Here is a 14,501-nt window from a genome sequence, read left to right as displayed (position 1 = left end):
AGCCCCATACTATTTGAGCCAAAGAAGCAGAACAAAACAAAAACAAAAGGGGAGGGAAGAGGGCAGGGAGCCAAAGAAGGCAGAGTATCCCCAAAGTTGAGTGGAAGTAAAAAATCTCTACATTTTAAAAAGTTTATATAAATTATAAATTTTCATAAAAGTCAAAGTGAAATGTTCTGCATAGGACAGAAGATATGCCTAAGCAACATATCGTATTTGCACAAGGCCACTGACTGTCATGGATATTAGTAACAAATGGAAACTTAAGCCTACAGCAGACTGTGCAAAGGTTTGTTTGGTATTCTATAAGCCCAGGATTGTAAACTGCTCTTATTATACAAAAGCCATAATGACATACAGAGTTTTGTGTAGGAATTCTTGTGCTTCTAGTTGGCACATTATCTACTTTTTAATATGTGAAATTAATACAGACATTTGTGAGAGGTTGTGCAAAACTATTATATTTACAAAAATGGCACAAAAGTGAATTCAACAGTCAATGCACATGCACACTTCATTCACATCTTTAACAACACAAGGTGTTCTAAGACTACCAAGACTACAGAACCGAGTAAGAACACTAGCTTCAACGGCAGCTGCTAAGCACTAGAGTCGCATAAGTTACACCAGAATGGGCAAATATTGCCCAAGTAAAATACTACTGTTAAAGCTGGAACAGGTTTAAGGCCATTCAAGTTCAAGCACAGAAACACAAATCTCTCAGAGAGCCATCTATTTGTTTTTGAAGCATGTGACCTTCCTTCCAACTTGTGGTCTTAAACATCTGTTTTACAAAATTCCAAAGGAAAATACAGAAGAAATCAATAAAACAGAGATTATATTAAATAAAGAGTAACATACAAAGCTGTAATTTAGATGAAGTAAAGAAAGCCAAAACATTAAAATCATAAAACTTGCTTGTTACTTGTTGGAACTAGTCCTACACAAGGAGTTAGGTAATATATACAATTATTTTCAAGTAGATTACTTCTGTTGCTCTAACATGTTCTTTTCATCAGTGCACTGTTAAGCTAATCAAAACTCTACACATGTATATTCCCTTACAATAGCAGCACACACTACCGCTACCTGCAAAGCTGTCAGTTTCAAATGACTTAGGTGAATGAAAAGAAATAAAAAGTGGGTTAGGTAACATATTAAGAGGAAAGAATGGGAATTAGAAGATTCATGCAGTTCAGCTCTTTTAATCAGCCAGCCAGCTTGCTAGCAACAAGGGATGGTTTCCGCTGAGGAAGGTCCTGTGGAGTCGGAATGTGGTCACCAGTGACCTCTGTCTTATCCGGGGCGGCAGCAGGAAGTTGCTTGTTCTTCATTTTTGCTTTGGCCATGTTGTAATCCCCAGAATCAAAATATTTTTGCTAAAAGTGAAACAAAAAAATTTTAGATTAGAGTTTAAGAACTCTTATACATCATACTGATTTAAGATGTAGATGTCATCCTACACAGTGTCAGTATAAATAAACTGGTGTTAAAATGAACAGGAATATTATATGGAATAGTTATGTCTCTGTGTTGACTTCCAGCATAAGCCAATAACTGAGAATCAGGCAAGAACCTCTTCTTCAGACTCACTTGGACCATTTTATTGGGTTGTCAGAAAAGCCATGACACATTTTTGCATAGGAAACCAGAAAAGTATGTCATGACTTTCCTGACAACCCAATAGTTGCTAATACAGATTCCTCTAGATTGACGTCATGTTACCTGGGAATAAGACGACCTAGACTCAAAACAGTGAAATGAAAACTTCTCATTTACTAACAGAACAACCAAAATGAAAGTCTTATCTTACTTAATTAGATGATTTAAAAAAGAAAACCACATAATTGACCAATCTGTACTGAGGATATGTATGTCACCCAAGCCCAGCCAACTCTACAGTTATTAAGACTATTAATTATAACAGCTAGTACAATCATCTAGGGTGAGCATTATTTTGTTTCTTAAAGAATTACTTTTTTTTAAAGAATTACTTTATTTAACTTTACTTATTATTATTATCATTATTATTTTCCAGTTTGATCAGAGAGAGACAGAGAGAGAGAGAGAGGAAGTGAGAAAGCAAGCCACCAGGTCCAAGACTTGAACCGTGGTTGGCCATGTGGGAGTCCAGTGCCCCTATCCACCACACCACCTGCTGGCCCCAAGAATTACTTTTTATTTAACTTTACTTATTTGTTTAAATTTGACCAGAGAAGGACATAGAGAGAGAGAGCGAGAGAGAGAAAGCGAGAAAGCAAGCCGCCAGGTCCAGGACTCGAACTGTGGCTGGCCATGTAGGAGTCCAGCACTCTTAACCATCACGCCACCTGCCAGCCCCTATGATGAGCATTTCAAAAGCATCTAAATCATATTTATTTGAAGTAGAACGTTCACTAAAATCAAAATTAAGGTAAAAAATATAAATGCTAATTAATTAGAGCAATGGGAAAAAATGAACTCAGTAGAGATTATCACTTAAAATGCACACCCCTACCATATCCTCCCTTATTTTTCACATAAAAGCACTAAAGAAGTACCTAATTGCCCTTTATCACTAAAATACAAATTATGATGGCAGGTAAAGATCAACCTAAATACAGCTAATCTACGAGTTTCATAGTAAAAACACACGAATTTGCCTGGATCCTGACTTCCACCTGGCACGTGTAGCCCATCTTTACGGTGTGCTGCACCTGAGGCGCTGTGTAAGCTGGAGAGAGATACGAAGATGGACAACGTCAAGTAAACCAACAATCACAATACTGTCCTAAAAACACAAAGGATAATCAAGGCAGGAGCATCTAACCTCAGTCTGAGGCTGACAAAAGGAAACAACCTGGTATGAAATGAAAGCCTAGATGAAGGATGAGGGGAAAAAAATAAGAATGTTCTCTCGGACTTTGGAGATACCTCATGTGGTAATCGACATAACTAGGAACTCACAGTTTTCTTTCTAAAATGACAGAACTGGAAACTCACAGCTTTTTTTTCTTTTAATATGATTGTATGTGTTAACAATACCACTGAAAAATCCCCCCCCATTTTATTGATTCACAAAATACCTCTTTTCTTTTTTTTTTTTTTTTTTGAGAGATTTTTGCTATAGGGTGCGTGCACTCACCAGACAGACAGAGAGAGACATAGAGACAAAAAGCGAGAAATCACCCCCGAGGGGGGATGGCCACGCCGCAATCCCTTCTCCTCCATTCTCCTCTCGGGATCTTGGGCACGCACGCACACGCGCCCGGCGTGAGTTTTAAGCCACCGGGTCCGGGACTTGAACAGCGGGTGACTACATGGGAGTTCAGCGACATAGCCATTATGTTAACTGCTGGTCCCATCTTTTCTTTTCTTTTTTTTTTTTTTTTTAAGAGGGATTTTTGGTATTGGGCAGGTGTGCTTGCCAGAGACACAGAGAGAAAGCAATACATCACTCCCAGGGGGGATGACCACGCTGCAATCCCTTCACCTCCAGTGTCCTCTGAGGATTTTGGGCCCTTCACCTCCAGTGTCCTCTGAGGATTTTGGGCGCACACACACACACACACACACACGAGCCTGGTGTTGAGTTTTAAGCCACTGGGTCTGGGACTTGAATAGCAGTCAACTTCGTGGGAGTCCAGTGATGTAACCATTAGGCCATTTGCTGATCCAGGAACTCACAGCTTTAACATAAGATTGCTGAGTGGCCCAAGGAAAAAGGTCTGTTCAGCTGCCTCCCTTTGGGGACCGTTCTTTGATAAGCCAGATGTGGCTTATGGTCAAAGGGTCTAAAGTCAGAATTTGCTTTTCATGTGTCCTATGGATCAGTAACAAGAAAACCTAAACCAGGCCCTTCTGGGGCTCGCTGCAGCTTCACTTCTGCATATTTCTGTCCTGTTTTTCTAATTCGCCAGAGGGCACATGCACTACCGGAGAGAGAGACAGAGAGGGAAAGTGAGAAAGCACCCCCATGGCAGATGGTCATGCAGTAACCTGTTCTCCTCCATTTTTCCCTGCTTTCAGGATTCTGGGCATGCATGTATACATGTTTGCACACATGAACGGCATGTCTGTGAAGCTGCCAGGTCCAGAACTGGAATGGTGCAGTTTGCCACTGTGGATCCAGCTACCTTACCCATCACACTACCAGTTGATCCCTTCTGTGTGATGTCTTAAAATGAGTTTAAGAGGGAGGGAGGGAGGGAGAGAAATTCAGGCCAAGCTGCTGTAGCACAATAGTGCTGCAGGGGCCCTGCAAGCCTAGAGGCCACGTAACCAACCACGGGTTGAGATCCCAGAACTTTCGAGGCACTGTATACTAAAGTTCTGTTTCCAAGTTTAATAGCCTCCACAGAGGGAACCAGCAGTTAGCGTAATGGCTATGTCGCTGGATTCCCACGTAGTCGACCGTCGTTCGCGTCCCGGACCAGGTCGCTTAAAACTCACGCCGGGCGCGTGTGCGTGCGTGCCCAAGATCCCAAGAAGAGAATGGAGGAGAAGGGACTGCGGCGTGACCATCCCCCCTGGGGGGTGATTTCTCACTTTCTGTCTCTATGTCTCTGTCTGGCGAGCGCATGCGCCCTATAGCGAAAACCTCTTCAAAAAAAAAAAAGCCTCCACAGAGAACAAAGCAGCCTGCCAAATTTATTTTAACAAAACACAAAGTGAAAATTTAACACACACTGCAAATTTTATGCAGTTTTCCTTCAATGTAATTAACTAACTCAGCTTCTAATGAAAACTATTTTATAGTAAACAAAAATTCATCACAGGGCCAGCAGATGGTGTGGTGGTTATATCACTGGACTCCCATATGGCCCACACGGTTTGGGTCTGAGACCCAGTGGCTTGAAAATCATGCCAGGTGTGTGTGTGCATACATGCCCAAGATCCCAGGAGAAAAATGGAAAAGGGATTACGGCATGGTCATTCCCCCCAGGGGGTGATTTCTCACTATCTGTTTCTCTGTCTTTCTGGAGAGTGCACATGCCCTGTGACACAAACCTCTAAAAACGATTAAAAAAAAAAATCATCACAGAATATCTCACTTAAGAAAGATTAGGCTACTCTGCTTGTAGAAAAGAGATTAAATTCATTTAGTGTGGCTACAGAAAAAAACTAGTTCATGCTTGACCACTAGAACTGCCCTAAGAAGGAACAAGATACTACTATAAAAAGCAGTGAGTGGGACTGGCAGGGGGCATGGTGATTAAGGCATTAGGCTCCCACATGACTAACCATGGTTCAAGTCCTGAATCTAGCAGCGTTTTCTCATTCTCCGTTTCTCTGTGTTTGTGTCTCTCTGGTCAGATTGAAGAATGAAAATAAATTAAGTAAATAATTCTTAAAAAAAAAAAAAAAAACAGGCAGTGAATGTATCTTCAGAGATTCAGTGAAGACAATACTATAACAAAGATGTCAGAGAAAGAAAAGAAGTTAATGCGTAAAGTAGAGGAGTAAACGAGATCAATGTTTTTCATATAGGGATCTACAGATAAAGTTTCAGAGGGCATTTTAGCTCTCTTAATTTCTGAATTTTGTGAAGCTTTTTAATAAAAAATATTTTTAAATCAACAAAACATATTCTGGATGATCCAGATGACAATCTTACAAAAGCCTTCTCTCAGGCAAATGTGGAGACCACACTAACATTATTACTGACAAACTGCACTTGACACTCAGTGATCACGTAAAGTGACAATGTTTAACTTTAAAGCCATGTTTCTTTTTTTTGGTGATAGGGCATATGTGCTTGCTGGAGGGGGAGAGAAAGGAGAGAGCAAAAGAAAGAAGTCATCCTCTCAGGGGAGAAGGGTGGCCACAATGCAATCTGGTCTCCTCCATTCTCCTCTCCTCTCAGGACACTGGGCATGTATGCACATGCGCCAGGCTTGATTTTCAAGCTGCCCAGTCTAGGACTCAAACCACAGTTTTGATCCACAACCTGCTAGCCCCAAAGCTGAATCCTCAGTTTTCTTGAAGCTTCACAAACTCCACAAATATGCAAAAAAAATGGACTAGATTGCTTCTTAATAACCCTCTCAGCTCTGACAGCCTACCCTGTGGATAGGGTCATAACTGTTAAAGTCCAATAATAACATTATGTAATAACCTCATAATAGCACTGAGTACGGCAGCATAAAAAAGGACATAAAATATCCAATTCGGTCTTCTCAAACAAAGAAGAAACTGTTTAAAGATGCTAAGGTAATTTGGCAAAAAGAAAACTAAAACTCAGAACATGATCCAGGATTAAAAAAAAATTATTTTCCCTAATAACAAAGACTTTTTCACTGACATGCTGGTACAATGCAGAATCATTCAGGAGCTCACTTCTCAAATTTAAGATAATATTCTGACTTGAAGATACTTATTCTTTTCCTATTTATCCCCTATATTATGATCTTTGTTTTTTAAATGACCATATAATATCCTGTTTTTTGACTTCCTGTAATTTATTTAACTATTTCTCTGCTGTTAAATAGTGCTGCTTCTAGTTATAAAGGTAAAAAGAATGGTTTTAAACTTGCAAGATTTTTCCTTTTCCTGAATCATATCCATAGATTAATACGTAAGATTATTAAAGAACATGACATTATAAATCTTAATCCATACCTTTTCCAAAATGAGTAATTTTTAAATGCTTTACACAAAAAGCATATTAATTTCATTCAACTTCAGTTCACTAATATGAATTGTTTTAAGTATGTTTCTAAGTTGTAGATATATGAATAAATTTAACATTTTATTGATTTCTATCATGCACATACATATTTCCTATTAAAATATTTTAACCAGGGACATCTTAATGTTTTTCTTGTATATACAAAAGCTCCCTTTTATGAATGAGATATTGTCCTTTTAAAATGTAATTTTCCCACTGGATTGTATCTCATGATACAGAGGTTTTACATTATTTATATATTTGCTATTATTTTTCTTTGTCTCCCTATTTCAAAGCTGAAAAAGGTCTTTTTTTCATGTTAAGATTTAAAATACCAATCTACTTTTTACTATTTAAAAAATAATGTCAATATAACTTAAAATATCCTTTCAGAGTTTGGTTTATTAAAAAAAAGTCCATGTATAATTATGGTTAATATACATACACACATTTTTATAAGCAAGCATTAGATAACAGTATATTTAAGGTATTTACTTAAGGAGAAACATGATTTGGCATCTCAGCCAATAAATAATTCTCTGCTATAAAAATTTTTCATCCCTTCCTTGTTTCCTGTATGGTAAATAATTTAAATGCACATAAGCTGAAAATGAAACTTCATAATTTTCTATTAAAAAAAAAAAAGGTTAGAAAACTAAAGAATAAACATGCAGGATTATCTCAACTGCCAGTTGAGAAATAATGGCTTCTATTTAGAAAAATAACTAGGTAGGGGCTTGAACCATGAGAAGTATGTTCACCAACCGGGTTATTTTTGGTCTCAGACGTGGTTTTGTTACTAAATAGTGAAGAGAATGTTACAGTAGTAGGAAAGGTCTAGAAAATGTCCTCAATTTTACTTTGAAACAAGAATCTGGTGTTCTGTATTTTATTGTTTTCAATAAAACAAGTGTTAAAGAGAATAGTTTTCTACATCACAAAGCATGACAAGATCTAAAAGAATGTTTTCAGTAATTTGAACTACTAAAACTTCAACATATAAGTTGCACTAGGGTAACTGACTGTAAAATGTGTTACATAAAGGAGTGATCTCCCTTATAGAAAGCTGTTTTCATAAGTGACCATTTACCCACGTAAAGTGGTGTGGAAATTACCTTTAAAATAGGTAAAACTTTAAAACTATGGACTGAATAAATACCAGCTTCTGGATTGTAGTTGCTTTTGAAGAAATGGAGAAAAGGGGTTACATCTACATACAGGATAAATTTCATCTATGTATCTACATCTTTTATCTTTCAAAAACAGAAGTAAACATGGCAAAACATTAACATTAAACCTGAGTAGCAGGTGTGTGGTTTTGTTATTATCTGTAATATCAAGCTTCAAATAGTTTATTATTCAAAATGTTCAAGAGCTGTATGTAAATCCTTAAACATTTTTATGGAATGATCATGTAAACAATGACAAAAACATACCGACAGACACACCTTCATGCCTGACACAGTACAGAGCCACATGTGCAAACACGCATACACACTGTCGAGTTCACAGGGCTTGAGCATTTCAATGTTATATGAGAACTTACCCCTTTTTGCAATCGTTTCCTTAAGAAATCTGAACCTCCAGGTTTTTGTCCCAGATGAGGATACCTTGCTTTTAATTTTGCTTCTTCAGCTTTCTCTGGACTAGTCACTTTATCTTCCATTTCCTGAAATAATGTTAAATAAATTACTTCTCTACTATACCTCAGTTATTTAAAACAATTCACCTTTTAATATCTGGATTCTGACTCTAGGTGTTAAACGCCAAATAAAGCGGTATCTAAGAAATCAAGCGCAGAAGCCTTTGAAATCTCTCTATCTTGTTTTTCAAGCAATCCGTGTGATAGGTCTATTATAGCTGTGATGCATGTGTAACACCCCACACACTGGATAAAAATATCGAGATAGCTCAGCTCTGAAGTCTTCCTTGCCATTACTTTCCAGTCATGTATAATACATTTATAGTTAGTCACCCTCTATGGAACTCTCCAGCTCCTTGCCTATATTTAGATAATCATCCTGTTAAAATATAAGAAAGCTTTTGATTTCCTATTTACTCAAAATCATATATGATTTCAAAGTCCTTAGATTCTTCTTTAAAAATTAGTAGAAGCCTACTTAATATAGCACATTTTCCTGGAATAAATTAATACAGAAGACCCTGCTATTTGCAATGGAGAAAAACATCATCTTTTTCGATCCTGTGTATATTATTGGCTAATTTCTCTTCAAATTTAAAATGAGAACTGTTCCTGTCAAAGACCCCTTCCCCCTTTAAAAATTTACTTATTTATCTATTGTTTGTTGAGATTTTCAAGCCCCCAAGTCTGGCACTCAAACCATGGTTCACCATACGGGAATCCTGCACCTTCACCACCAGGACACATCCTAGCCCAAGGACCTCCTCCCTTTTTAACACATCAAACACCCAGAGCTACATATGCAAACATTTTACAATCTGTCAGCAAAATGAATTCACATGCTTAAGGTTTCAATGTTACCCCTTTTTATAATCATTTCCTTAAGCTATTTTGGGTAGAATGGTCAGTATTATTAAGCTATTTTGGGTAGAATGGTCGTCATTATTTTAGAACTATTCAGTAGTTTGTTTGTTTTTAAGAGATTTTTGCCATGGGTGTGTGCACTTGCCAGAGAAACAGTGAGAGGTAAAGTGAGAAATCATCCTCCAGTGGAGAGGGCCACATCGCAATCCCTTCTCCTCCTGGGACCTTAAAACATGTGCACACGTGCATTTGGCATGATTTTCAAGACACCAAGTCTGGGACTCAAAGTGCAGTCAATCATGTGGAAGTCCAGCAATGTAAACACCACACCACCTGCTGCCCCCAGCCTATTCAGTTTTAATACCCATCTTAATTTAGTTCACTTTCTTTCAACTTGCCACATTTATAGGGAAGCAGCACTCACCAGCTCACCGCAAGCACTGCAGAAAAAAGAACGTTCAAGAAAAGCACAGTTGTCCTGAGGTTGGTAGGCTAGGCAGCTGGCAAGGCACGTTTTCTAGCTAATGGACTACTGTATCCAAATCAGTGAAGTCACACACCTCTGCACGTCCCGATTTGTCCAAGTTACTTATGAATAGTTAAAAATACAAGAATGTTAAATCCCTAAATGAAACACTTGTTCTCGTATAGCAAGTAGATCATTCATCTAGAAACTGAAACAACTTCGTAACATTTATGGATATATTTTCCTCAAAATTACACATACATGTTTTATAATCAGCTGTAGTCACTTAATATCATCCATACTTCTTTCATCTCAAACAGCTTTCTAGTGTGTTCTTATTTATTCTCATTTTTAGTCTTGGAGAATCTTGAGAAAAAAGCCGATGTCAAATATATTTTGCTTTCAGGACCAGCAGTTATCGTAATGGCTATGTCGCTGGGCTCCCATGTAGTCGACCGTGGTTCGTATCCTGGACCCGGTGGCTTAAATAAAACTCACGCTGGGGGCGTGTGCGTGCGTGCCCAAGATCCCGAGAGGAGAATGGAGGAGAAGGGATTGCGGCGTGGCCATTCCCCCTGGGGGGAGATTTCTCACTTTCTGTCTGTCTGTGTCTGTCTGTCTGGCGAGCACATGCACCCTATAGCAAAAACCTCTCCAAAAAAAAATTGCTTTCTATGAGGCCTCCTTTTTCATATGTGTGCTCCTTTTCTGCTTCAAGTGTTCTAGCTTCCTCTCCGATTCTGCAGTTTCGTTCTATGTTGATCTTCAGTCTCTTTACAGTGGTCACATCACTGACTCAAAGTACACAGCATTCAACTATGTGCACTTGGTCAGAAATACTTTATAAACACATACAGCTTCTACAACCCAAGCCTGTCTATGACCACAGCTTGCACTCAGCTGAAGAATCACTCTAGCCATCTATTCAACCACTGGACAAAAAGTAATCTGCCAGACCTGAGAGTTGATGGGGCATAATATGACTATGACTTCTTTTAGTTAATGTGACTTGGGCCTTACCAACTTTAGAACCTAACCACCAGGTAAGATGGGACTACACTGTACTCACCACAAAAGCTGGAGAAATGATACAAATTTAAGAATCCAGTTTGGCATTGGAAGGTGGGCTGGGCCCCTGCACAGCTCCTGTGGCTCAGCTCAGATAGCTACTATAGCCTAAGGTGCTCCTGGTGCTGCAACTCAGAAGTGAAACTGGGATTCCTGGTACAGCTGGTTTTAAACAATGGGGTTAAAAACAACCCCAAGATGACTGCAGTCCTTCAAACCCAGCACCTTCAAATTAAGGGGCGTTAGTGGAGTCATACATTTCCATAAACCACTTAGCTTCCCTGGGACTAGGAAATGAGAACTCTTCACCTCCTCCGTTTGATTTGAAATATGAATTCTCTGGATCTAAAAATTTTGTATGTAGGCAGCAACATTCCCTGGTTACAAGTGTTCCTGCAGTCTTTCTCCATTTGCTATATAAGGAGAGAAAAAGCTACAAACAATTCTGGCATTTTTTCATTTTCTTAATAAGGAATATACTTACATTTATATTTACAAATAATATTAAGCATGCTCAATCATGTTTTATAATCAGCTGTAGTCACTTAATATCATCCATACTTCTTTCATCTCAAACAGCTTTCTAGTGTGTTCTTATTTATTCTCATTTTTAGTCTTGGAGAATCTTGAGAAAAAAGCCGATGTCAAATATATTTTGCTTTCAGGACCAGCAGTTATCGTAATGGCTATGTCGCTGGGCTCCCATGTAGTCGACCGTGGTTCGTATCCTGGACCCGGTGGCTTAAATAAAACTCACGCTGGGGGCGTGTGCGTGCGTGCCCAAGATCCCGAGAGGAGAATGGAGGAGAAGGGATTGCGGCGTGGCCATTCCCCCTGGGGGGAGATTTCTCACTTTCTGTCTGTCTGTGTCTGTCTGTCTGGCGAGCACATGCACCCTATAGCAAAAACCTCTCCAAAAAAAAATTGCTTTCTATGAGGCCTCCTTTTTCATATGTGTGCTCCTTTTCTGCTTCAAGTGTTCTAGCTTCCTCTCCGATTCTGCAGTTTCGTTCTATGTTGATCTTCAGTCTCTTTACAGTGGTCACATCACTGACTCAAAGTACACAGCATTCAACTATGTGCACTTGGTCAGAAATACTTTATAAACACATACAGCTTCTACAACCCAAGCCTGTCTATGACCACAGCTTGCACTCAGCTGAAGAATCACTCTAGCCATCTATTCAACCACTGGACAAAAAGTAATCTGCCAGACCTGAGAGTTGATGGGGCATAATATGACTATGACTTCTTTTAGTTAATGTGACTTGGGCCTTACCAACTTTAGAACCTAACCACCAGGTAAGATGGGACTACACTGTACTCACCACAAAAGCTGGAGAAATGATACAAATTTAAGAATCCAGTTTGGCATTGGAAGGTGGGCTGGGCCCCTGCACAGCTCCTGTGGCTCAGCTCAGATAGCTACTATAGCCTAAGGTGCTCCTGGTGCTGCAACTCAGAAGTGAAACTGGGATTCCTGGTACAGCTGGTTTTAAACAATGGGGTTAAAAACAACCCCAAGATGACTGCAGTCCTTCAAACCCAGCACCTTCAAATTAAGGGGCGTTAGTGGAGTCATACATTTCCATAAACCACTTAGCTTCCCTGGGACTAGGAAATGAGAACTCTTCACCTCCTCCGTTTGATTTGAAATATGAATTCTCTGGATCTAAAAATTTTGTATGTAGGCAGCAACATTCCCTGGTTACAAGTGTTCCTGCAGTCTTTCTCCATTTGCTATATAAGGAGAGAAAAAGCTACAAACAATTCTGGCATTTTTTCATTTTCTTAATAAGGAATATACTTACATTTATATTTACAAATAATATTAAGCATGCTCAATTATATTAGGTTGTCTGAAAAGTCATGACATAGTTTTTCCATGCTAAAACACATCATGACTTTTCTGACAACTCAATATTAAAATAATTTACTCTTAAAAATGTTTTAGGTGGGGCCAGGAGGTGGCATGGTGTTTGAGGTACTGAACACCCACATGGTTTACTGCGGTTCAAGTCCCTGACCTGGCAGCTCCAAAATCACAAGTAAGTATTAATAGGTAAATAAATGTTAAAAATAAATAATCGTTTATTAAAAAATATGTCCTGGGCAAGACAATACTTATAGTTAAAAATGTCATTTAGATTTGCAACAGACTTTTGTAGAAAAATGAATATATGAACCTTGTCAAACATATAGCACAATGCAAAATAACTGCTAGTTTCAACTTTCCACCTGTATTCAGAATTTCATTACATTTAACACCAAAAGGTGGAAAAGATATATGACCTACGCTATACTTTTAAATGCGGTAAATTCCACTGAGACTGCCATAATACTTTCCATGAACTATACAGAAATTATCTTCTGCAGATGTAGGCAGTTCCAGGACCTGATAAGCAAGTTCAAATGTGTGGACAGTCACTAACATCCTGACAGTTACTGAGTCTTATTACATTCTGCCAATGGCATTCACATCAGATTAAATGGCACAGGAGAAAGAATCCACCCTGCCCACCGCTGACAGTGAACTCCAGGGGGGCACTTAACAGATGATTAGGGGCTCCTATAGCCCCCAAAGGACAATGGGGTAAAAGATGTGCTAAAATTAGTGCTTTGTGCAATCCCTTGCCTGTGGGAACCTTAACTTCCTCCCTTCTATTCCTCTATCCCTTCTACACCTTTAAATCACAAAGTGATTTTTATTCCTGCCTCCCTGCAGGCATTGATTAAAAATAAGGTAAAGTAAGCAATTTATTCCTGTAGTCATGCTCAAAAATGCAAAACAGCACACAATTTGATGTGACTGCATGTTTCTAGACATTGAATAAAGTCCTAAACACTTCCTTCAGTCAGAATGAAAATAAAGTCCACAAAGTGTTTGGAATACAGAAGGAAATAGTGCAAAAAATACCAACCCCAACTAGCTATACATGCATGTATACTGACAAACACAACGCTAATTTTTTGTGTAGTTTTTGTTGTGTCTTTATCGTGTAGAGTTTAAAAAGGACAAAACAAAAGAGCACGTAAAAGTACTGTATTTTTAAAAGAATTCTTTATTTAATTTTGTCATTACTATTATTTTTTAAATCCTGCTACAGGGCACACATGCTCCACAGAGGAGAGAAAGAAAGAGAGAAAGCAAGCTGTTAGGTCCAGGACTGGAACTATGGTCAGCCATGTTAAAGTCCAGTGTTTTAACCATCACACCACCTACTGACCCCAACAGTAAAGTATGTCTAGAGTTTAAATGTTCTATGATCTTGAATCATTTAGAAATTTGAATCATTTAGAAATGGGCTTATAGGTTAGGACTAGCAGTTGGTGTAATGGCTATGTCGCTGAAGTCCCACATAGTTGACCGTGGTTCAAGTCCCGGAACCAGTGGCTAAAACTCATGCTGGGCGTGTGTACGTGCGTGTCCAAGATCCCAAGAGAATGGATTGTGGTGTGGTCATCCCCCCCGGGGGATGATTTCTCATTTTCTGTCTCTCTCTCTGGTGAGCACACAAGCCCTATAACAAAAACTTCTCAAAAAAAAAAAAGAAAAAGAAAAGAAAAGAAAAAGAAAAAGAAAAAAGAAAAGAAATGAGCTTATAGGGACCAGCAGATGGCATAGCGGTTACATTGCTGGACTCCCACATGGCCAACTGTGGTTCAAGTCCTGGACTCTCTGGCTTGAAACTCAACACCAGGTGTGTGTGTATGCATGCCCAAGATCCCTGGAGAATGGAGAAGGGGCTGTGGCATGGCTTTCCTCCCATAGGGTGATTTCTTTTTTTTTTTTTTGGAGAGGTTTTCGCTAT

General features: G+C 38.9%; 1 protein-coding gene across 1 annotated transcript in view; it reads right to left on the bottom strand.

Moving 5' to 3' along the window:
* Positions 1 to 263: 263 nt before the first annotated feature.
* Positions 264 to 14,501, bottom strand: part of ARPP19 (cAMP regulated phosphoprotein 19) — a 25,629-nt gene continuing 11,391 nt past the window's right edge. The window contains exons 2-3 of the mRNA XM_006168738.3: positions 8,196 to 8,318; positions 264 to 1,379 (exon numbers count right to left, since the gene is read on the bottom strand). Of these exons, the coding sequence (XP_006168800.1) occupies positions 1,209 to 1,379; positions 8,196 to 8,315 (291 nt within the window). The 5' untranslated portion in view covers positions 8,316 to 8,318 and the 3' untranslated portion in view covers positions 264 to 1,208. The remainder of the gene's footprint in view (positions 1,380 to 8,195; positions 8,319 to 14,501) is intronic.

Source organism: Tupaia chinensis, unplaced genomic scaffold, assembly GCF_000334495.1.
Source record: "Tupaia chinensis unplaced genomic scaffold, TupChi_1.0 Scaffold146140_1, whole genome shotgun sequence".
Classification (NCBI taxonomy): Eukaryota; Metazoa; Chordata; class Mammalia; order Scandentia; family Tupaiidae; genus Tupaia; species Tupaia belangeri.
The sequence above is the reverse complement of the archived record's forward strand: the minus strand, read 5'-3'. Positions and strand labels throughout refer to the sequence as shown.